Source organism: Danaus plexippus, chromosome 20 (assembly GCF_018135715.1).
Source record: "Danaus plexippus chromosome 20, MEX_DaPlex, whole genome shotgun sequence".
NCBI classification, from domain to species: Eukaryota; Metazoa; Arthropoda; class Insecta; order Lepidoptera; family Nymphalidae; genus Danaus; species Danaus plexippus.
In genome coordinates, this window is record NC_083550.1 from 4,420,990 (window position 1) to 4,445,042 (window position 24,053).

The 24,053-nt window shown below is 32.2% G+C and overlaps 2 protein-coding genes and 1 long non-coding RNA gene across 8 annotated transcripts; 1 reads left to right on the plus strand and 2 right to left on the minus strand.

The window, feature by feature from the left end:
- Positions 1-267: 267 nt before the first annotated feature.
- On the minus strand, positions 268-8,884 carry LOC116773854 (uncharacterized). Of its 4 annotated transcripts, none has more exons than XR_009753048.1 (6): positions 8,729-8,884; positions 5,063-5,113; positions 4,605-4,671; positions 2,249-4,320; positions 1,878-1,966; positions 1,124-1,359 (listed from the first exon to the last, which is right to left on the minus strand). XR_009753048.1 is itself a non-coding variant. In XM_061523876.1 (6 exons), the coding sequence occupies exons 2-5, from the start codon at positions 5,074-5,076 to the stop codon at positions 1,948-1,950; spliced, it is 2,172 nt and encodes a 723-aa protein (XP_061379860.1). In that variant the 5' UTR covers positions 5,077-5,113; positions 8,729-8,884; the 3' UTR covers positions 1,124-1,359; positions 1,925-1,947. The 4 variants fall into 4 exon arrangements, 3 of the variants coding, with proteins under 3 accessions (XP_061379859.1, XP_061379858.1, XP_061379860.1); XM_061523876.1 differs by having other exon boundaries at positions 1,925-1,966; XM_061523875.1 differs by lacking the exon at positions 1,878-1,966 and having other exon boundaries at positions 268-1,359; positions 4,611-4,671.
- Positions 4,666-19,172, plus strand: LOC133319437 (uncharacterized). Of its 2 annotated transcripts, XR_009753049.1 has the most exons (5): positions 4,666-4,953; positions 5,040-5,230; positions 17,316-17,459; positions 18,001-18,095; positions 18,527-19,172. It is a non-coding gene; the product is annotated as an uncharacterized LOC133319437 (long non-coding RNA). The 2 variants fall into 2 exon arrangements; XR_009753050.1 differs by lacking the exons at positions 17,316-17,459; positions 18,001-18,095; positions 18,527-19,172 and adding an exon at positions 5,689-6,504.
- Positions 14,495-23,850, minus strand: LOC116773874 (mothers against decapentaplegic homolog 4). 2 transcript variants are annotated; one of them, XM_032666423.2, is made up of 14 exons: positions 23,703-23,850; positions 23,106-23,344; positions 22,713-22,881; positions 22,340-22,549; positions 21,775-22,248; positions 21,524-21,643; positions 20,980-21,114; positions 20,424-20,522; positions 19,645-19,775; positions 19,230-19,321; positions 18,492-18,660; positions 17,956-18,082; positions 17,292-17,436; positions 14,495-17,080 (listed from the first exon to the last, which is right to left on the minus strand). In XM_032666423.2, exons 2-14 carry the CDS (start codon positions 23,340-23,342, stop codon positions 17,011-17,013), a joined length of 2,178 nt encoding a protein of 725 aa, XP_032522314.2. In that variant the 5' UTR covers positions 23,343-23,344; positions 23,703-23,850; the 3' UTR covers positions 14,495-17,010. The 2 variants fall into 2 exon arrangements, with proteins under 2 accessions (XP_032522314.2, XP_032522313.2); XM_032666422.2 differs by having other exon boundaries at positions 22,707-22,881.
- Between the last annotated feature and the right edge of the window lie 203 nt (positions 23,851-24,053).

The window sequence follows — 24,053 nt, forward strand, 5'->3', positions numbered from 1 at the left end:
CCACCCTCTCACAGAAGGTCGGCGTGAAGCAGTCTTTAATGGCTGCGTTTCGTCCGATGAGTGAGAGAGCCGGTTGCCCATTCCTTTTTCCCACCCTCTCTCTCTTCCCCAAACAAGGGTGACAATTCATCCGCAAAATTATTTTGCGGATGTCCATGGATGATGGTACTACCTCCAACAGGTAGGTCGTCTGTTCGTTTCCCCCCTTTATGATAAAAAAAATACTCATCAATTAATTGGGATTGTTTTTAATTTAAACATCACTCGTCTTTATAAGGCTCTTCTTTATTATAATTAATATAAAGTTTTCGAAGTTCACATTTCCTAATTAAAAGATCGATATATTATTATTTTTTTGAGATTTATTATAAAAAAAAAAAAAACTTTATTATAAAAATAATTAACTAGCTATACAATAAATAGTAGACATAATTTCAATTAATTATTAAATTTACATTCACACAGAATATATTATATAACTATAGTTTATACTCATAGAACACACTGACTAGTTTGCCACACCCCTTGCCTGTTTGTTTGTCCACCGGGAATACAATAACTTAAAATAAGTGCTAAAAATAACTTTCATGTTTTCGTTATTAGATAAAAAAAATCATAACAGAATTAACTCATTAAATCTCAAATTTCTAGATTGATAACAAATTATTTATATTTTATTTTATATATAAAAAAAAGTGGCTCAGTAAAAATTGATACGAATTAACGATCTTATTCATAGCACTTAATTAATCCCGTAAGGAACACCACAAGTGAAATTTTTATTAATCACAAACGAAGAAGGAAATATCGAATCCTGGACGTTAAACTAATTATTACTAATGTTTAATTTTTTAGCGATTGAATATGTTATATAAATATTTTAATGAAAAAAAATATAACACGCAATGGATAAAAAAAAATGAATAATTTAATGAATAAAATTAATAAGTTTAAAAAAATAATACTTGGTATCTTGTTAATTGACAGAATAATTTGTCTATCTAGCGGTAACTCTAATGTAACCTTAATGGATTAATTATAAATATAAATAAAAAATATATTAATTACCCTAACTAAACTTTGGTGTATTAGCCGTATTTAAATTTTTCACACGCATTAAACATATCTTAAATAATAAATTAATTTAATAATAGCTAACAATGTTAATACTTATCTAAAAAAATATCAAATATTGTCCGCTGCTGTGCTTACGAAGGTATCCTATGTTACAAATCGGAGTAAACTTGATCAGATTCCTTGAATTGTATTAAATTCCCGTCAGTACCGGTAATGACTTGCAGTACTTTGAAAGCCTTTGACTGTCGCGGAGAAGTGTCTTGTCTTATCTTATGGTACACGCTGAAACAGTGAATGTAAACACATCGGTATAAACAAATGTAAGTCTCAGCTTAATCTAGAATAAGAAATTAATAAGCGACTAAAGAAGTATGTTAATTTTATACATGTAATATTTTTAAAGTTCTCACGGCAAGACAAGGCTAAAGTCTTCAGACCTGAAGTTACAGAAACGTCATGTAAAATGTAAAATATTTCTTTAAATCTTTTCATTATTACTTATAAAACTATAAAAACCGAACCATCACATTAGTGACCTTCACTTATTTAAGCTAAAACAGTTTAAATAAAAATAAATAATAAAGACTTATATATCCAAGACTTATTAAACATCCGTTTACACTCAACTTAATAAAATGATTACAATCACATAGAATACGAAAATGAAAACAAGGAAGTCTTGCCGGAGAGATGGAATAAAATTTAGGAATGATTGCTATTTAGCAGCCAATTACTCAACGATGTAAATTAGTTAAATGAGTAACGTCAGAGCACGCGCTGAGTTTAATGATGATAATTACAGTAAGAAAATGATTCATGATAGAGGCGGTGCAAAAAAAATGTTTACTTTCGACAAATCATACTGCTCCCTTAATACCGCCCACCGAAGCTGAAATTATAACAGTAACATATGTATATTGGTATGGCAACATAACAATTTTAATGGACGAAATATAGATTTTTATCTAAGGTCTATTGTATGTTTCAACCTAAATAAGACTTCGGAGTTTGAAAGGAATATCAAACGTTTGTATTTTTTAACAAATATTTGAAAACTCCATCTTTCATTGAAGTCAATTTTTTTTGATGATAATTTTAAAATGAGAAACCTTGAGGTATAACTATAAAGAAGTACTCATAACTTTCAAAATATTTTACAAATATGACCAACCTTTTATTAGCTCCTGCACCGCTTCCTCCTTCAATTTGTATGGGAATTATTCTTGTCTTTGGCTGACTGTCCTGAGTATGAAAACTTCTGTTTAAGGTCGGCAATTCCGGTTGACTCTGATTTTCATCCATCCTGACTAGTTGAGGCGAGAGCACCCTCATAATACGCTGAGTAGGCTGGGAGTAAGGTGCTTGAGCATTATTCTGATCAGGGTTTTGTTTCATATCAATGAATATTCTTAACTGTGGCTGGTTAGGATTAGAACCTATTTTGCCTTGGTTTCTTGTTTCTGTGCTAGACACTTCCATTTGAATTGGAATAATTCTACTTCCTTGTGACGCTTGAGATGTTTCCCGGGGGAGACTTTTTCTGTTCTCTGAAGGACGAGTTGACCAATTCGGTTGAACTGGTTGCTGATACCTTGGGGGACTGACGACGTCACGATTTCCTCTTTGCATATCATTACTTTTTTTAATCCATTCCGGCTCTTGATTATTTTCTCTGGGAGGGGTGGCCAATTCCCTTGGTATTATCTTAGTACCATCTAAAGGCCTTTGACACCATGAAGGTGGAGGTGTTTTTGTCTTCTCTTTCTGGGTTTTAACAAAACCTGGTACTACTTTCGGGCTCCCAGGACAGTAGTAAACAGGTTCCTGATTAACATACACTGCTTCCTTTTGATGAGGACTGCTGTTATTTTCTGATTGTGTTGTTTGTTTTCTTGGCGTCACTGGTATCGAAATTGATGATTGGTATCGTGTTTCTGGGGGAGTAACAGGGGGAACTGATTTTTCTTGTGTTCTCCAAGGAGAACTTTCTTGTCCCCGATTATATTCTTGATTTACCCAAGGTGGTGTGTAATGCTGGTTACTTGATATTTGCTGACTTTCACCCACATTACCACTGTTCCTACTATCTTGTTTCCATGGTGATCCAAATTTGTTTTCAACATTATTATTTGTTGTCTCATTTACCTTCCATGGGGGGTTGTAAGATGGTTGCTGTTGTGTATTATTATTATAAACAGACTGTTGATTCTCTCGTGGATGACGATTTAAAGTTTGTGTTCGCCAAGGTGCTGTCTCATTAAGCGGTTTCTCTTTTATATTTGTGTTAAAATCGTTTTGAACATTGTTATTAGAAACATCTTGATTCCTCTGTCCGCCTCGAGGTAAGGTATGAAAAACAGAATTATTAGGCGTTTGATTATAGTTTGGAGGACTTTGTGTTGCTACTCCTGAGAATGGTCCACGATTTATGTGTGGTGACTGTGGACTATTAGTTACGCTAGCTGGAGAATCACGTCTTTCTGGTTGTCTCCAATGATTATTGGGCGTTGGAGAAAATGGAGAGTTACCGCAGGGTGATTGATTTGCAAAGGGCTGGGGACTTTTATTAAATTGAGAATCCTGTCGCACCAACATTTCTCGTGTTTGAGGTGATCCGCTAATATTTGGTGAACCTGATTTTTGGTGAGCATATTGTGCTTCTGGTCTATGAAGAGGGCTCTCAGGAGAGTGGTTCTGATTTCCATAAAAGTTTGGCCTTTGAACATTGTTTGGTGATGAATAATTTTGAGGAGCGTAATGAGCTGGCAATTTTACAGTTAAAGGACTTGGAACTTTCTCAACAAATTTAGGAACAGGTCCAATACGTTGGAGCTCAGCCTTTTCAGCTTCCCAGTGATACGGACTGTTGGTTTTTCGTAACATACCAATTGGATTTTCAGGGATAACAATTTCTGGACGGTCACCAACTGCTGGTATTGGTTTTGCAATAGAATTTTTAGGGGCTTCAATGATTAATGGCGGGGGTGGAGGAGGCGCTGGTATTTTCTGAGGAGGCGGTGGAGGGGGTGCAGGTACTCCTTGAGGCTGGGGATTGTTATTAGCTTGATTAGGATACGCATGTTCTTGTTCTTCCAGGGAACGTTGTCGTGCCATTCTCCTTGCCATGCTTGGAGTTCTAATTTGAGACAAATCTAGTCCCCCAGGTGTGTATGTAAAAGGTTTCTTATCCTTTGTCATCATTGCGTTCTGAATGCAAGCTGGAGGTTCCACAGAGCCCATTGGCTGAAATTTAAATTTAATATTACAAAACTAACATTTTCGTATTAAAAATAATTATATTTTATAAAACATCGTTTTAATGTTTACAAGAGAATGAAAAAAAAGTGAAATAAATAAGTTCCTTTTGCTTCAAAAAAACTTTACGATTGTTTCACAACAATTCAAATCATGTTAAAAATTTACTTGTCAAAAATGAATCACTAAGCTAATAATTAAAATACAATTCAAAAAAGGAAGACTGAATATATATATATATATATTTTTTTATATATCATAAATAAACTCACGTTAACCTGCGTTTTGCCAAAATTCGGAATTCTACCGATGTGTCCAGCCATCGGTGCTGTTCCGTACCTGGAAGGCATCCAAATAACCTGTTATTTTTAAATATGTGACAACATCGTATGAACATTGTTGACCCATTATTATATACTGGGAGCGAATAATGACTTTAACTTGGGTTTTATAACTTCTAAGAAGAAGCTTATCACATTAATTATAATTTTATAAGGATGGATACTTATTGTCGGGCAACTAAGTCAGTCATTGAAACGAGAATTTAAATTTGACTAAATACTTCTTTTGAATGTATACCGCAAGAATAAATTAATTTGTCGCTACACAAAACATATGTATGTAAGTATAATATGATGAAACAGATAATTTCTTTTTTTATATAAATCTCGATGACTCAGGTCACTAAGATCTAAATATAATTTCAGTTTACGTAAATCGTTATACTTACCCGTTGGCGGCCATATTGTTACAGTGGATGCAACTTCAATGTCGAGTCAAACTGAAAGTGAGATCATACTCTGTATTAGCTTGTAAACACATGTTTCGGGAACTTACATTAACGACCGTAATATTCGGTGACGTGTCAGATAAATGCGGTGTGAAGTTTGACATGAAGGTAGTTATAAAACAATTACATTAGGTTTTATATTGTTGTTGTATTATAGTATAGTATATTATGTTATTTAAGAAGTTGCAATAAGAAATTTTATAATTTGCAGTAACTTTTATTATGTAGAAAACTCTATATATTTCTGATCTATTATTGCCCCAGATGGAATGCGGGATTTTGGCACTCTAACTATAATTATAGTTCATGGCTATATGCCAAATCAATTTTAGCTCAACTGCGCTTCACTGTGCCACTTTAGTATAAAAGTGTTAAATAAATTTCCTTTTTCTCGATTTCTTGTGAATGTTTTTTATTGAAGACTGTCTTAGTCATAATTATTTTTTTTCAATTAAATTGAATCGTTATTATTAAAGTTTATTTACTTTATTAAAAACCTGGTTTTGAGGCGTTCGAAATGTATTTTACGTATAATTATGAAAAAAATACTACAATTATATTTAAAGAATATCCTGTGAAAATCTTTTGAGAGTATAAAGGAGCTGCAAAGAGACGAACTTAATTTTGCAATGATTTTTTTTTTAATATCACAACTGAAATTACAAACAACTTTTTATTTTTATTAACAAAAAGTGTAACTAAATCAAATGTGTTGAAGGATCTCAGGTTAAAACCAGAAACTCTTTACATCCGTCCGAACTTACTATGTTTTTAAGCCATTTTTTATGTTTGTATAATATAAATGAGTTTGTACTGTAAAAGTACATCATCATCATCATCAGCCTATCGAAGCCCACTGCTGAGCAAAGGCCTCTTCTCACATGGAGAAGGTTAGAGCATTAATCACCACGCTTGCTCAAGACGGGTTGGCGATTTCAATCTTAGTAAAAGTACATATATATATACGGCTTACTAAAAAACAACAATTTAGTTTTGTCAATTGTCTTTCGTATTTTATTGTCAATAACATTATTATGTCGTCTCAAACGAAGAGACGAAACCTCTTAGCATTCAATGGATTCATCGTGTGGGTGCCGGGTCCATATTGCAGGAAGAGGAGCTTCAATAGTGCCTGGGAACTTGCTACCCAGGTGTAGGTTTAAGGGGCCCCTATTTAACGCGCGTTAGACGCTAAAAAGAAATGTAAATGTAGATGTGAAAAGAAAAAAATATTGTCCAGTTCATTATGTGATAATCCAGATAATCTTGTATTCCTTTTTCAATTTTTTAAACGACAAATCGTACAACCAATGTCTCTTTGTGGGTGACGTCTTAAATCCAGATGCATTACTTACAGAAAAAAATATATTGAGAGACACAAGTATTGGTGTTTCAATTACTTTTACTCGATTTAATAAAATCATATTTGCTGAATAGCATGTTACTATGACCTTCTGTTACTATTAAATGTAATTTATTAATTTATAAAATTCTCAAAAAACTTATAAGTTTCGAAGAGATTTTTTTGAAAACAGGAGTTAGTACTCGTGAAAATATTTAAAATTGTTGCGACGATCGTTTTTGTTACTTATTATTAACTTAAATTTCAGTTATTATACAATAAAAAAGGGTAAATCCTTTAAGCACTACAAGTATAAGGATACAAAATACATTTGAAATACGTGAAAACAAAGCCCAAATCGCATGAATGAAAATGCACATAACAAATAATTAAATGCTACTATTAATATAAATAACGAAAACTATTTTATTAAGTAAAATAAATTCAATTCAGAAGATTTTTATTTCAAATCAACAAGAGGGTACTGAATGAAATAAATCAGTAAAAGGTTTCGTCACCTCACAGTGATAAATATTTTTTTTGCCCAAAAGAATAAAAAAGGCATATAATGAAAATGACTTTTTTGAATTGTCTATTTACTTTATCCAAAAAAATTTTAGATATACGTATAATAGGTATGTCTGGCAAATTATATTTTAGCTTTTTTTTAGTGTATAACAAGAATCACATTATTATTATAAAATAAAATATAAGTCAGTACAGATTTAAATACTTTGAACACACAATTTTTAAGCTAATATTTTGTACTAACAATGCCACAGTCAATGCGTTAAGTCTAAAACATAAGAAAATAATATATTTATATCTAATATATATATAATAAGTTTGAAACTTCAAATAATACCTTTATAAGATCTACCTCAGTAACTCTATTATTTATTTTTTACAAAATATTTATTCTATTCAACCTAATTCGTAGCAAATAAACATCAGATAAGCAAGGAAGTTGTCCTATCCTTAGCCATAAACATCATTTACAATCTGGATGTTATATTTTGGCATGACTAATGCCCTACCTGAGCCAAGTCTCTTCGCTAACCAAGTGTAACTGATTATTTGTCCAACACATGTCAGGTAGAGCTGTATTTTTTTTTTTATTATTTTACAACAAAGTCATTCATTATAGTCACACAAATTTTATAGTTCAATAGATCTAGGGATTATTAAGTTTTTTTTATAAACAATATCAATCCATCAGAATACTCAGAGAAAACAATGTAATTTCCCGCGTTTTATTACTCAGAATACACTGACAAAGATTAAAGCAGATAATATATTCTTATAGTATAGTATAAAGTCATGAAACCATTGCCTCAAATAGATCTGCCCACCAAACTGGCCTACAAAATGCAAAATAAACTTTAGAATATATCATGAGATACCAACGCCTACAATGTTTATAGCATTCCATGTACGAAAACAAGTCGGTAATATGACTCCATATTAAATATCTAAGGATTCATGTTTGTTTATTACTCTCCTAGTAGATTTATGTAATATATGAAAAAAGCAAAATTAATTTAATTATCTTTTATGAAATAGAGGGAAATCTATTTCAATTAAATAAAAGATTACGCTAATTATATGCGATGAACAACGTCGGAATTATATGAAATAATGTAAATATGAGTAAATTGATAAAATTTTTTAACGCACCAAAAATTTTGGCAAAAAGTGCGTTATCTTATCTGCACTAGCACCCAAATGAACGATAAGCTTCCGAAGAGAAATTTTCGTTATTAAAATTATTATTTCGTTGTCTGACATCAATATGTTTATGTATATTTAATCCGAAAGTCATTTTGTATTAGCCACAAAACTATGCGATCCTATTACTCACGCCTTACGTATGAAGTTGCGCGTGCGCATATTTTTATTTTAGACATCTCGAACTTATTCAAATATACCATTATAAAAATTAAAAGTTTCTACATAATTAATAAGATTTATATGGTCTTCGTACATTTATAATTTGGAGAAAATAATCGAAAGAATTTTTTTATATTTTTTTTTTCACTTACAATATGAAATATTAATAATGTTTAATATTTAAATCTAACTATTTTATTCAATAGTCTAAAACCCAGTTATGTCATTTAAATTTTAAACAAAACAACGGAGTTAAATATTTATGTTGGAAACAAATAATTTTATTTCAAATATACGTAATAAAATTAAAACAATTATGAAAAAATATATTGTTAACAAAATCTAAAATTAAAAAAAAAATAATGCTAGCTTACCTTATGTTAAAAAGTAAAAAGAAAAAATCCAAATTCAAATTCACAACACGTTTAAAAATGAATGTATCGTAAACACGTTCGCGAATGGCGCATGTCGTTCGTTCGGATCGGGCGGGCCGCGATTGAAACACAAACGGAGATAGGGCATACATCGATGGCTTTGGAACGCTAACTATAACCAAAACCTTTACATTCTTTATTAGTCAATTAGCTGATATTCTTATATAAATAACTTTCAATATTAATACCTAATTGTTTATAGATAATATATTAATTAAGAGAAAAAAATAAAAAAATTATCGATATAGACACATCACTACAGTTTTATTTCGGACTCAGACGGTTCGTCAGTCTTACTCATTATGAGCCAGGGTTTTTTATTAACAACCTTCAATACGTTGTAAAAAAAAATACTAATAGCCTTACACGCCTGCTGCCGTCTATTTATAAAGGAGATTACAGCTATCTGATCTCAAAATCATTATATTCTCAAGTGATTTTACAATAATTGTTTTTAATATTATAATTTTATCCGACTAGTAAACTATTATAAATGACAGTTTTAATGAAACTTTACCCAAATATAACTTAAACATCAGGATTGGAGGTACGCTGTAATTAGTCCCGCAATTCTCTATGTTTAATATATTTCGTGTATTTATCCCTTTCTGGTATATAGGTACAAAGCACATAGGTACTTTCTACCTTTTCTAATATCGAAGTTCAAGGAACGAGTTGCTTGCGAAAACTAGTATTTTTTATATGTTATTTTGTTTAAACTTATTAATTATTTTATGTTACTTAATTAACGTGTTTTGTAAAATTATTACTCAAACGATCTTTTAATTTTTATTCATCATTATTTTATATTACGTCGGATAAAATTAACTTATAATAATGACCGGAAATAACGTTGGCAGTTGACATTTTTGACTCACTCTGTAGATTATATTTATTTTAAAAAAGGAACATTTCAAAGCAATCTCATCCACAGAGAGTATATTAATAAAAGCTTCGAGATTCGAAATATTTATCAAATACTTTGAGAAGGTTCAACTATCAGAATTTTCAATAATCATAAAATTTTTTAGAAACATTTTTAATAATGAAAATCAGTTTCAAATCGTTTAACATTTGCAAACAGATGAAGCAAAATATGTATATAAAAAGGACTATCTATTTAAATAATAAAGCAGAATATTATTAAGAAAACATTTTTAATTTTAATTACGAGTACAGAAGCTAAATAAAATACATCAATGTTCAGAGTTTTCTGATATAAAACATTATTTTTTCTGATTGCAACTCGTTTATGAATTAACTCGAATACGCTTGTACGAACCACTGGAAAAATTTGTATAGTTTTGCGTGTACGGCATTAGCAATTAGCATTATAGCGGTTGTGATTCTATTCTTTGTTTTAATCGCAATTGTATAATCAATTCTATCTTTGCCATTGTGATATAATTATTTATTCTTTTCATTTGTGTCTAACCTTACCAAGATTATAGACGAGAAGTCAATCAATATCGTCTAACAAACACATTCATAGTCGACTCGATTAAATCGAAGTAGTCTCAAATTCAGAATACACAGATGCATTAAATATGAAACCCACAGCAGCTCAGAACGTTCCAGAACCACCCGAAACAATATCTAAAAGCTAAAATATATTTTACATGTGATATTAGTTGGTATAATTTTGAAATAGATATGGTGATTGTAGCAACACTTTGCAATTATGACCACGTATATACTGATAATAAAGCGGGGTAATTTACGAATATGTGTTTTTGAAATTTTATTACATTTTAACAACAGTCTGTATAGGTCGGAGACTTAACCTCTTACTTTGTCTAGACATATCTAGATATTAATGATTGTGCTTAGTGAAATTAACTTACTTTTGACAAAAATGTTAAATAAAAAGAAACCTTTTTTTTTAAATCAAAAATCGATTTTGTAACAATCAGTTAAAAGTGTTCCATATTAAAATTGTACCGCCATCTTCAACAGTTATAAGTTAGTGCACAGGTAACTCAAAATATTATGATGCAAAAAGTTTATATCAACGTATAAAACTCAGTAAGCTCCGAAATACGATCATAACGTGGAACATGTAAACAGGGTCAGCCTCGTTGCTAAAAATATATAATATTTGGAATATTCCTGCGCCCGCGCCGACCTCAGTACCTATATATAGAAAGTAAGCACCTTTACCTATTTCAAGTCCGTTATAACCTCCGACTTCTTTGAAAGACCTAGCCTGAAATGTTATTGAATGCTGTCCAAGTTATCTCGTGCTAAATACACATTAAATCTATACATATGAATAAAATTGGATTGTTTATTTGTAATATTGAAATAACCATTTTTTACTCCATGCACGTGATATATACGGTACATATACCAAAAAAAAATTTTTTTTTTGTCTATCTGTCTGTTTGTTCCGGCTAGTCTCTGAAATGACTGGACTGATTTTGATGGGACTTTTATTGGTAGATAGCTGATGTAATAAGGAGTAACTAAGGCTACTTTATATCCCGATCCCAAAATTGAACGTTATCACTCGTGAGTGTTAGGGCGGCGCCTAAAGGTTTTTCATTGGTTTTTGTTTTATTTTTCATGCAGACGGAGTCGCGGGTACCAGCTAGTTTTAGATATAACTAATTGGATAAAACATTGACCAAGTCACGTATGACAACATTTATGTGACTTTGTAATGTCCAGAAATACAGGAAACCATGTAACATTTATTCACGACTAGACTGTTTTATGTATTTTGCAACTTCTCGTTAAACATCATAACCTCGCCTCCTGAAAAATTTTGACCAAGTTAACTTATCTCTATCGATAACTTAATTATTACGCTACCTCCAGGTCGCCTAGAAAATGTCTATTACATCTATACCAATATTATGAAACTGAAGAGTTTTTCTGTTTCGTTGTACGAGTATTTTCTACGTTCAGTTTGAATTTTTGAATGGTTATTCTATTCGATTGACCACGTTCATCTCGGGCCCGTTAATTTAGATGACGAATTTGAACTATAGACTATAACATATACTTGTATGCAATATTGGAAAAAGTAGTTAAAATGTAGTATAAAATTCTAAATTACTTTACTTTTCATGCTTAATTATTTTATTAAATCGAATTTTAAAGCGCGTTGTGATAATAGAGCTTACGGTTCCTTGGGAAACCAACATCCCCAAAGACCATCCCATGAAGGTCAATAAATATTACGAGCTCACTAACGAACTCACTCAAAATAGGTTCGTCGTGGATATGTACGCGGTAGAAGTGTCAGCGAGAGGTATAACGGCGAAATCTCTCTACAACTAACTAAAAGACTTGGGCCTGTCCAGAACTAATATCAATTCATTCTTGGAACGTACTTCGAAGGCAGCTTTAGTAGGTTCTTTTCAAATTTTCTTAGGTAGAGAGAGGAGCTTGGACGGTGGAGGGTAGCGTTTAATGCGCGTTAAATAGGTGCCCCTTAAATCTACACCTGGGTCGCAAGTCCCAGGCTCTGATGCAGCTCCTCTCCCAGAAACGCGATGGACCCGGCACACGCACGGTGAATGCATTGAATGCTAAGAGGTTTCGTCTCTATGGTGTATTGACTTTGAAATACACAGATATAGAGATCATCATTTATTAATAAAATACATAGGTTAAAAGCAGATATTATTTATACAAATCAACGGGTAATGTATGGTGAAGTATTTTTTTTACAATCACGAGCATGTTGTATAGATTTACGACTTGTTAACAGTTGGCATCGTTCAACCCACTCGAGTGCGAAAATAAATAAAGTTTGATGACCTCCAAAAAAAAATCATAAAATGTGGAAATTGCTGTTCTATGTATATGCAATTTCGAATAATATATAGGAACAAGCTATGTCTTCCATTAGGCTCTTGAAATAAAGTCTTTTTGTAGTTTTCCAATTTTTCCGACAACGTTTAGCCTAAATAAAATAAAAGTGTACATATATATAGCTCCAAAACGAATTTTAAATAAAGCGTGATGCGGGCACATGAACAGTTGTATGTAGCACGAACCATTGTGATATAGAACAAGAGGTTTTTCTGTCTCATTGGTTTTAAAAATAAACAAAATGGTATTCTAATATGGCATTGTAATTATATTCGATGGTAATTGCATCGATATAAGTATCTTTATTATTAAAAATGACCTAGAAATTAGTACCACAGAAACAGTCCTAGGAATTATACGTTTGTTAGGACAATGGTTTTTACTACTTAATATATTTTACGTCGTTATTTATTTGGTAGCTTAGAAAATACAAAACATGTTATTTCGACTTTGTTAATAATGACTTTATCATATACACTACGCTGAAGGTAGCAAAATTAAATTTCTCACAAAAATTATTTAGTATATGAATTTAGAATTTCTTTTAGAATTAAACTATTTGTATAATCCTATTCTTACTAAACAACACCAAGACACATTTAATTTTTTTTTTCGTAGTAACTTCAGTTCGGTAGTTTTTTAAACAATCTAGCAGAAGTCTATTAGTTGCTCGTATATATGTGCAGAGTATGAAGTATAGAAAATACGTATTTACATACTTATCTGTACAATACTAGTAACATGTACGCTGTATAAATACATTACAAGGATTACAAGGAGATAGCAAGTACGTGTAGACCGGGACATTAAAAGTTCGGGTTCTTTGCGTTCCACCAAACGGACAATGATGTCCCCAGACTAATCAAACTCACTCAATAACTTAAATATACTAACATCAAAAATAACTGAACCTGGAAAAAAGTCGAATAAAAGGACTACCAGCTCCAAATCAACCAATTAAACGCAACAAGATTACATGCTAATTTCTATGAGAAATTTCGGTCTTTTTGACTTCGTTCTATTCATTGTTACAAGGCAAAATCGCAACCCTATCCCTTCATCCAAAAATCAGTATGCCCAGTCCAAGATGTCATCATCATCATAATTTTTCGCAATTCTAGGCCTTTGGGCCAATTGATCCTGTTCAGAATTAGCGTCAATTCGTTGTTAGGACGTACTTCGACGGCAGCCCTAGTAGGTTGGTTTCAAATTTGATTAGATGGAGAGATGATTTTGGATGGTGGAAGTGAGCGTTTAACGCGCCTTAGATAGGGGTCCCTTAAACTTACACCTACAGGTGTACCTGGGTAGCAAGTCCTAGGCACTATTGAAGCTCCTCTCTCTGCGACCCGGTATGCACAAAATAAGTTCATGGGATTCTGAAAAGTTTTCTACTTAACGTAATTTATTAAGTGAGAAACGGAAAACGTTTTGTATGTTGTGACGATGCAAACTTGGACTAAGCTTAGATCACTGAATGCCGGACTACTTCTTGAGATATCAGCCTTTTAGCTTATTTTTTTTTGTCACGATTAATTTTATCTCCGCGTTATACGATGTAATGAATCGTCTTAAAATTTGCATTTATTTATGTTAAGCGCATTGTTACCTGATAAATTTTAAAGCTAGAATCGTTTTTTGTCCGGACGTAATATATTATTTTTATCTCTTTGAACCGACCGGGATGTTCAGGCGACTTCACTTGCGTTGTTTGATAATAACTAGACATTCACTTGATATCTATAATTTTATTTATATAGATCGTAATGAAAATTTATGATAATTAAAAAAAACATTAAAATACCCGATTATAAACTCTATGCGCATATAGATACGTCATATTATTCAGTACAAAAAGGTTGCGTGTGTAAAATAAAACTTCACTTAGAGGAATAACCTTTATATTCATTTCTTTGATAGTTTAGATTCACTCTTAACTATTCTTAAGGCTAAGTTACACCATGTAAGGTATTGTGTCGAAAATATGAAAAATAAACCGCCGGTCTATTTGTCTCCTTATAGTTAAAAAAATGTTTTAATTTAAATCGCTATGCGAATATACCAAAATGCATCACCACATAATAAACAACCATAAACATTTTAAACTCATGCCACCATAACAATTGTTGCACTTTATAATATATAACTGGTCAATAATTGTACATTGGTTTTAGTTTCTGATATTGGGGCGTTCATCACTACACGTACACACATACAATCAACATATACACGTCAACGCACCGGCTCTACTAAATCAAATGTTACACTCAATCTCATAAACTTCAGTACGTGTGTATGAACGTCTCCAAGCACACAACAGTCTTTAAAGGCTTCAAACGTGGTATGTAGAATTTTTTTCAAATATTATTCAAAACTTTAACATTATTTAAAAAACTTACCGCATTAAATCTAAAACCCTTTGTATCCTTTTTGTTCACTATCAAGAGGTATTTTCGACGTAATCTAATTTTTATTTTTTTTTGTTTTTTCTTTGTGAAAAATCAAACGTTCACATATAACCGATCTCACGTGTCCACACACTGTATAAAATATATGATAGCTTATATTTACAAGAATCCATACAAAATTTCATTGGTAACAATCATATCGGGCAGATGACAGAAAATAATCAAATATTTGTGATGATCGTCCTCTAGTTTAAAAAAAAAAATGTAATAAAACATTTAAAAAAAAAAAAATCTATACATAGGTAAGACCTAAACATCAGGTAATAAGATCACCAATCATCAATAACGTAACACTATTTATAATTCAACACATATAAAACTGCCATATAGTAATAATTAAAGCAAAATCTGAAGCAAACGAAAAAAAAAATCTCAAATAATGTATAATAGAATAAAAATAAAAAAAACACAGGAAACAGCGCAGACTACAGACGGAAACAAATATCCCATTATCGACGCTAGTCTACAATCTCCATAACCTCTGAACTCTCGTACAAAATATGTCATTTATGCCTTAAAACTATTTATACGCTCACAGGTATTTAATTCACACATCCATAGAAACGCAATTCCTACCTTATATTTTGTTAGCACATCACAGATCATCTTAACAACAATGCGGTTGCATGCACACAGACAAACAACGCATTAGAAATGTTCATAACCATAAATGTAACCTTATTGAGTAATATTTTGTAAACTCAAACAGTTCCCCTTCGTATAAATATAAAGAAATCAAAAGAAGAATATATAGACACTTTTTTTTTCAACTAAAAATATAATAGATTTGTAAAATAAAAAAAATATATATAACGAAAGAAGTAATCTATGCAAACCATAGACAGCTTATTCTGACATAGACTATACAACATATTTTTTTTTCTGTAATACATGCAACCACACAGTCCAGGCTCAGCACTCTAACAAAACAGCCTTACCGTCAAATTCCATTTCCTTAATTACATCTAACATAATTTATATCTAACATTACCTTATCTTACCAAAGCTAGTGCTATTTGGCTTCTTTCAAGTTGAACCATAATTATGTCTTGTTAGTGTTAAATTAATACAAAAAAAATGCCTTAATTTGGTATTAATGTTGCTAATTACAAAAAATATAAAGACAACACTTGAGCTTGTCCGTATATACTAATATCTTACATAATTATTAGGATTTGTGAAAAATATTATATACTGAGATCCCTTCTATATGTTCTTTAGTATTCATCTCAATACTGTATCTTATCTAAACTATTATCTAGTTAAAGACAAGACGATAATTTATAGTTCACCTTTTAATACAAACGCGAGCGAATACATTTAACAATGTGCAGTTCGTTACCAACAAAACCGAGCCGTGATCCCACCCAAACAAAATATAACAAATTATGCAAAGGAAGACAAATAAAAATTATAATTTGGAAGACGGAAGCCGAAAAATAGTTTCACATTGAAAAAAAATAACAGAATTATATTCTTTATGGCAACACTCGATCACTGTTCATGTGATATAATCCTTGTCACCAACAAACGTGCACATTTCGCTGGCGATCGCATCACCACAATGAAATAAACAGCACTGCATTCAACACGGTGCTATTAGAATAATTATTGCTTTTAAAACATAAAACCTGCAAGAATTTTATGTACAAAATAGAGAAATTATCAATTTCATATTGTCTCTGTTAATAATATTGAATATTTAACTCAAAGAAATTATGTACTATTTAAAATTGCCCACAGACAATTTACTAACAGAAAAAACAAAACTTCTAAATTGATCTATGAAAAGAATTCGTTTAACAAGTTGAGATTTTGAATGGAAAGTGTTTTGAATGTTAAGGAGATAATGTGTAACAGACTGTGACACAGACAGACAGTGTGGTGAGGCGTCGCGGTCGCGTGAAGGCCTCAAAAGAAGCCGATCAACTCCTACTCGATGCTAGTCCGAGGACCATCTATGGGCATAGTGTGGAGCACCTCGTCCAGTAACTGTAGAGCCCTGAAATATATACAGTATATTTGATTTTAAAATAACCCACTATGTTATTAAAGCTCATCATTAGCACAAATTAGGATCTAAGTGTTTTGTACATCTTAATGTCTTTTAGTAGAACTTGCAAGAAATTAAAACCAGCCTGACAATCGACCCTTATATTGAATATTTGCTGAAAAAAATTTTTTTTGGTACTTTCATGTCCATTCATCCGTACCTATGTAAATGGACCTCAACCCAGCAGGGCGTCTCCTTGATGGAGGTGCGAGGGTAGTCAGGCCCCCAGCCCTTCACGAACGACAGACGGACTATACACAGCCTCCGAAGATCATCCACGCCGATTCCAGCCGCCGCTGACAAACCTGATTGTTACAGATTATTTGAGGTTTTTTTTCCTCGATTTGTGATAATTTTAACTCAATTAAATTAAATGACTAATACTAGACTTGAAAAGAAAATTGTTCTTAAAATGTACGGATAAAGTTTGCTAAGTAAGGTTATTGTGACCGATAGACAGCGACATCTATCATCTATCACGTGACTTAATATAAAATACGATTGTTATTCAATATTCCCCCGAGAAAAACACAAAAATTCAATCGCCTATCTATACAAACATTCTCTTTTATAACACTCATTGATAATGAAAAGTGAACTACCCATGAAAACGTCATAAGCTCCTATGAACAGTGTATTTGAGTCAAATTTTATTAATCAAGTACATCTTATCTCATACACGCACACTCGACCACTCACAACACACATACACACTCACACACGTATAAACCCATACATGTACACACAACCTAGACTACTCACAAACACGTGCACACTCACGCATTTATAAACCCATTCACGTACGCACACGCACACTAACGTACATTTGTTCATTCCCGGATGTGCTGGCTGTATGTGTCCTGCGACAGCTGCAGCCTGCGCTGCCGCCGCCGCCTGGGCTGTAGCCGCCTGCGTTTGCATCTGACGGTGACACTGACGGAGATCGAACACCTGGAAAATACAGGTGCATTAAGCAAGGATATATATATACTATATAGATATCAATACAGTGATTATGATAAATACAAGAACTGCCTATATTCAGATAAATAGTAGCTCCAGCACGGCTAAATATCTTTGCATCCATTGCATTCATTACTCAATAGTTTAACTTACACTAATAACGTCTCCTTAAACATAACAATTCCCTTATAACAACACATCAAGCAAATAGCAACTGTGACCATAAACACATTTCAGAAACACAAACAAATTTCATTAAATAATTATTAAAGCATAAAGGCTTGAAATAAGCACATTATAGTTAAACAATATAAAGGCACTGTTACTGAAATAGTATTTTCACCCAGCACTTTATATATGATTAATAATAATTAAATAGCCATATAGGTTGTCAAACCTTGATACATGCTGATGGGTATATCTTATGAACAGCGTCTCCCGGGGCCCGGCCTGCCTCTCTATCCAAGTAGTAGGACTGCACAAACACCGAGTGATCTGAGAGACATCTCAGCCACACGTCTCCTTCACCACGGAGATCCAACTGTACACCCTTGCCGATGTGGAGTCTGGGAAATATTTAATGTATACAATGATTTTATATGAAAAAAATTATAATGAAATTTGGGAACTTGATATGATAACCAGATACATAACCTTACTGTAGCCCCATACATAATGTTTAATAGAATTGGCATATATGAACTTGAAAACATATTTTTAATTTTATATCATTGTGTGTTATTATACATTTATTTATACATAAAAAAATTAATAAAGCAACTTTATTCATACTTATGCTATAAGTTACGTGATTCAAACTCAGAAACAAATCATTTTTAATTTGTGTATTAATTTGCGTTGCAAAATTCCAATGAGGTTTAGTTAAAAAAAAAATTATAGTCTTATATTAAAGTATATGGTACAAGTGGTGCCATCTAGTATTACCTTAGGAGTAACTCTTGAGAAATATTACAAAATATGTAGCCTTTATTTTGTGGGATTTGTCTAAATGGTTTTTCGACTTACTTAATAATAATATTAATAATGAAGAAAAAGTTTAACTAGTGGTTAAAAATTATTACATCAAATTCATTTCAACAACAATATCTATTTTCATAAACTAAACCATACTCACCGAGCCCTTTCACTCTGTTCAGTTCTGTGTACATTACTGAGAGCACCCAAACAGAATCTGTTGCCACCCGACGGATCCACATAACCATCCACCTTAAACAATAGACATCATAGAGTATATTATTAATTCCGCTATACTTTAACCTTAACAAAGCTAAGTTATAAACAATTCTGGTAGACATAGCAAAAATATTTCTAGAATATTCTATACTTTTCTATCTGTGTAAGCTACCCATCAGATAGATATTCATCTATAACTCAATATATTATTTTGATAAATAATATTGATAGCCCTTTTAATTTGCTTATCATATATTTTAAAACAATAACTGTTAAAGATTCAATAGAAAAATGAAATAACTAAAGCAAATTAATTAAATAAGTTCCAAATGTCATCAAAGTGATTAAATATTTACCGTAACATTTGGTCTGCTGGATGGTACTTTGAATGTTTCCCCCACTTGAGTATCCAGCTCAAAGTAAGCCACCGAACACCAATACTCCGGAGCTGGCTGGCTTGACAATAAACCACCTGGGTTGCCATTATCTGTAATGAAAAAAAAAATGTATAATCAGTATGACTCAAATTTGGATTTAATTTACAGAGTTATATATTGCTTATTAACAATGTGGTCATTTAATCAACTCAAAATTGTTATTAAAGTATATTTAAAAAATGGATAAAATATTTTCAGTTTAAATTATATAAATTTAATGCATATTTTATTTTGTTATAATAATTATTATTCATAGTGAAACCAACTAAGCCAACAGATTAATAAAGTTTTTTTAATGGACACAATTTTGATATTTTTTAAGAATAAACATTAATTCACACACACATACACACACACACTTATCAATAAGAGAAAGATATAGTAAAAAATATTATATATAATATGTCAAGTGTATTAGAGTAAATTTCATCAACCGCTATATATATGTTTGTGTGTGTGTGTGTAATCCTGTACCTAAATTGATTTTTTTTCCAAATTGGTTCAATAGTTTGTGTGATTATGTAACATACCACAAACATATTTGATTATTACTAAAACTCAAAGTTATATTCACCTATTTCACATCATTTTCTTACTTATATTAAACAGCTTCAAGCACTTTATCAAACAAAGAAAATATCAAAGTTTTAATTAACTATCTACAGGTATCCTATGATATATATATATGTAGTACTAACAGTAGTGATGGTGGTGAGTGGGTACATCCTGCATAGGAGCGGCGGGCGGCGGCGCCAGGCTCTGTGTATAAGTCAAGGTGTTGTTCCCAGTCCAGGTTCCTGTAACAGATCGTATCTTTTATCTTTTCTCATCTCATAGTTGTGGAAGCATATCAAAATAAAAGATCTTTTATTTTGATATGCTTCTTATCTTTTATTTTTGGTTCCAAAATATTTGATTAATTATTCGAAGCCAGGATAAAAAATTATTGTCCATTTTCTTTTCGACATTTATTTGTTTCCTTTAATATTCTGAACAAAGGTAAAGCTGTATATGTTCATTTTATTTTTATTACTATTAGAACGATATCACTACCACAATTACTTTAATATAAAGTAGTTTTATAGCTCTTAGAACTCGTTTGTCAAACAAAATAAATTAAATCTATTTTTCATCTTTCAGCTGATCGGTAAAACATCAAAATTCGGAGCTTATATGCATAAATACATTTAGCAGCATTTTTGAATCGTATAATATGAAAATAATCCTATAATTAGCTTATATAAAACCACTCACCCTGTTGATGTTGGGTGCGATGTGGTATAGGACTGGGTTGTGGTGGTGGGCTGGTCGCGGCGAAACCATTCTGGGCTTCACTTGGCATAGCTGATGACGTCACTGGCACCACAGCTGACACCGATTGACTCCCAGCTGAAAATTACGTTATTTTATGTCATTGAAGATACTAATAGTCATAAATTTATTTCATAGGTATGTTATGTAATAATGTATAATTTTTTTTGTTCTGTTTTTGGCTTTAAAGCAGAGATTCCCAAACTTATGTTGTCTACTGCGATCTTTCAGAATAAGTTATTTTTAAAGCCCCCATTTTTTCACCAACTGAAAAACCAATATAACTTCAAATTAAATTAATTAATTATTTAGAGCTATATTAGCTCCCCATGTTTTTTTCTTTGGGTCTTTTAAGGACCCTTTTAGGCCTTCCATGCCTACAATAATGTGTTCATGCCAACTTTGGGAAGGGCTGCTTTAAAGACATATTGAATTAATTCTTAAAAAAAAATTAGAATAAAACTTGTGGATTAAAAAATTCATCAACCTGGCATGGTCTGAGTCATTTGAGTATCCGTAGAAGTCTGCTCGTTAGTGAAGAATGCATTATTGGAGCCGTCTATCAACGGCGTCGTCCCACCGGGAGACATACTGACAGGCATTGAAGCTGAAAAACAATCACTCATAGACAATACATAGGATTATTGATAAGACCTCATTACATTACTAGATGATACACATAGTGATAAAATAAAAGAAAATAAGAATAATTGGTGCAAAATAAAAACATAAGCTTACGATGATTCATTCTCTTTGGCAGCCACATAGCTCTTGCATCCATAGCATCGGGCGGTTCTAGTTTTGGGGCTATAGTTCTTTGTTGTGCCATTGCCATTTGTTGTGGGCTCGGTATTGACATTCCCTGACTTATATTTGGTATTTGTGGGGTTCCTGGGGACATTTGGGTGGGAGCTGACGCCATTCTTGGTGAAGCCATTTGTGGGACGTTTGTACCCATTTGAGGTGTTCCCGGCCCCATTTGAGGAGTGCCTGGACCCATTTGTGGCGTTCCAGGCCCCATTTGTGGGTTAACGGGACCCATTTGTGGGTTTCCCGGACCCATTTGAGGTGCGCCCGGCATTTGTCCCTGATGATTAGCCATCATTTGCGCCCCTGGCGAATGTACCATTTGTGGAACCATAGGTGCTCCAGCTCGAATTTGCGGTCGAGGTCCATGAGTAGCAGAAAACATATTGGCAACGCCATCTGGCGCTATCAATGAGATATGCAAAAAAAAATCAACATGCCAGCAAAGTAAACACACATAATAAACAAAAATTAAAATATCTAAGGAGGTACTTACTTTGTCCTTGATTTATTATAATGTTAGAGGTCTGGAACTGTTGATGGTGATGGGGAATGGTGGAGTGATGATGTCTGGGGCTTGTGGCATGGTGCTGGATTGTTACGAGTTCTCCAGTATCCATGTCCATGCCATTCCCGCTCAGACCAGCTGTATACTCATCTTTTACTAACCTACTAGGACCCGACTGAAGAGTCAGCCCAGAAAGATCTAGAAATAAATCAAACCCATGATAGATATTGATTGAAATTACTTTTACTTAATATTATTGTAAATAATTGTATTTACTTAATATTATTGTATATTATTGTAAATAATTGTAACATAATTAGAGCTTTTACTTAACCTACCATATATAGGAACTTACCAATACCTGGAGATACAACTCTTTCATAATGGTATGGATTAACACACACCGAGTCACATTTCAGATCAAAAGCAAACTGACAGAATTTAACATGTTTCAACTCATTCTTGTGTAGATCGGGCCAACGCCATATGCGAGCATATATCACATGGGGAAATCCTTTCCTTCCCGCAACCTGAAATATCATAAAAGATCTTTTCTACTATTTTGAAATTAATTCTCAATGTCATTATATTTCATGTTCTCACTGACCTACATTAATTTAAGCTTACAACTGTGTAAACAGTACAATTAAATCATTATATATATGAATGGGGAAAATACTATATCATATAAATTTATGTCTATATTATTATTTAATTATATGGTAACAGAAAATAGTTATAAATAACTTGGTACCTGTAATCGACCGTCTAGAGTTCTCTGAATAGTAACACATTTACTGGGATGGGCACCATTTGTGGTGATTGCTGTGATCAAAGAATCAAGTTCATCTCTCTTTTCTTTCAATTTCTTGACTAGTGACTCAATAGCCCGCTTTGAAAAGCCTTCACTCTCACCACCTTGCCTATGGCACATCAGTGAGTGGACAATGCTTAGGCATGCATCTGCCGAGGTTGGCGCCGTCGTATTCATGACTGCAAAACCAATATATAATAAGAATATATACATTATATTAATTACAGTTTTAAATTAAGCCCGCGAGAAATAAAATAGTTATTTTGCATTAATTATACCTTACTGATCAAATTTACATACACAAATCGCTAGGCTATTTATAACAGTTGAATGATTACTTGGATCACCATTTATAAGGACCAATATGATAAACAAATAAAAGAATACACTTCATTATTCCTTAGTCTCGATACATTTACATAGGCTTTACACACAATCAATTATTTCGTAGAATTAATAGTCCACCAGCAAATAAAATAAAATAATAATTTGCCTTAAATACCTGAATGATTAGGCTGATAATGATTGGACACTCACCTTTTGCTTTTAGTATTTATATATCTAATTTACGTAAAAATGCACTCTACGTATAATTCTCAAATCATGGATAATATTATGAAATTTGATTTCTTTTATTGAGAGATGATAGCAAAACAGAACACGACATTTTAGCAATCCGCAATGGAAAGACTAGTGTTGTGGGTTATTCACACTGAGCTCGATAGAATCGATAGTCATGAGTTTATTGTTGTCAAATTAAATACTAACAGAAAAATATTTACAAAAAACAAAAATATAAAATTACAACTTTTTTGATACGTTTTTCATCATGTGTTACAAAAGAAGAATAGTTCGTCTGATTTTTAAAACTGAGGATCATCTCTACAT

Excerpts from the sequence above, each read along its gene's own strand:
- LOC116773874 (XM_032666422.2), bottom strand. The coding sequence starts at position 23,342 with ATGAATACGACGGCGCCAACCTCGGCAGATGCATGCCTAAGCATTGTC. Across the intron at positions 22,882-23,105 it reads CTCTAGACGGTCGATTACAG|GTTGCGGGAAGGAAAGGATT; the intron begins GTACCAAGTTAT and ends ATGATATTTCAG. Across the intron at positions 18,661-19,229 it reads GAACAGAGTGAAAGGGCTCG|ACTCCACATCGGCAAGGGTG; the intron begins GTGAGTATGGTT and ends AATATTTCCCAG.
- LOC116773854 (XM_061523874.1), bottom strand. Across the intron at positions 4,321-4,604 it reads TTGGCAAAACGCAGGTTAAC|CCAATGGGCTCTGTGGAACC; the intron begins GTGAGTTTATTT and ends TTTAAATTTCAG. Across the intron at positions 1,360-2,248 it reads GGTGCAGGAGCTAATAAAAG|CGTGTACCATAAGATAAGAC; the intron begins GTTGGTCATATT and ends TCACTGTTTCAG.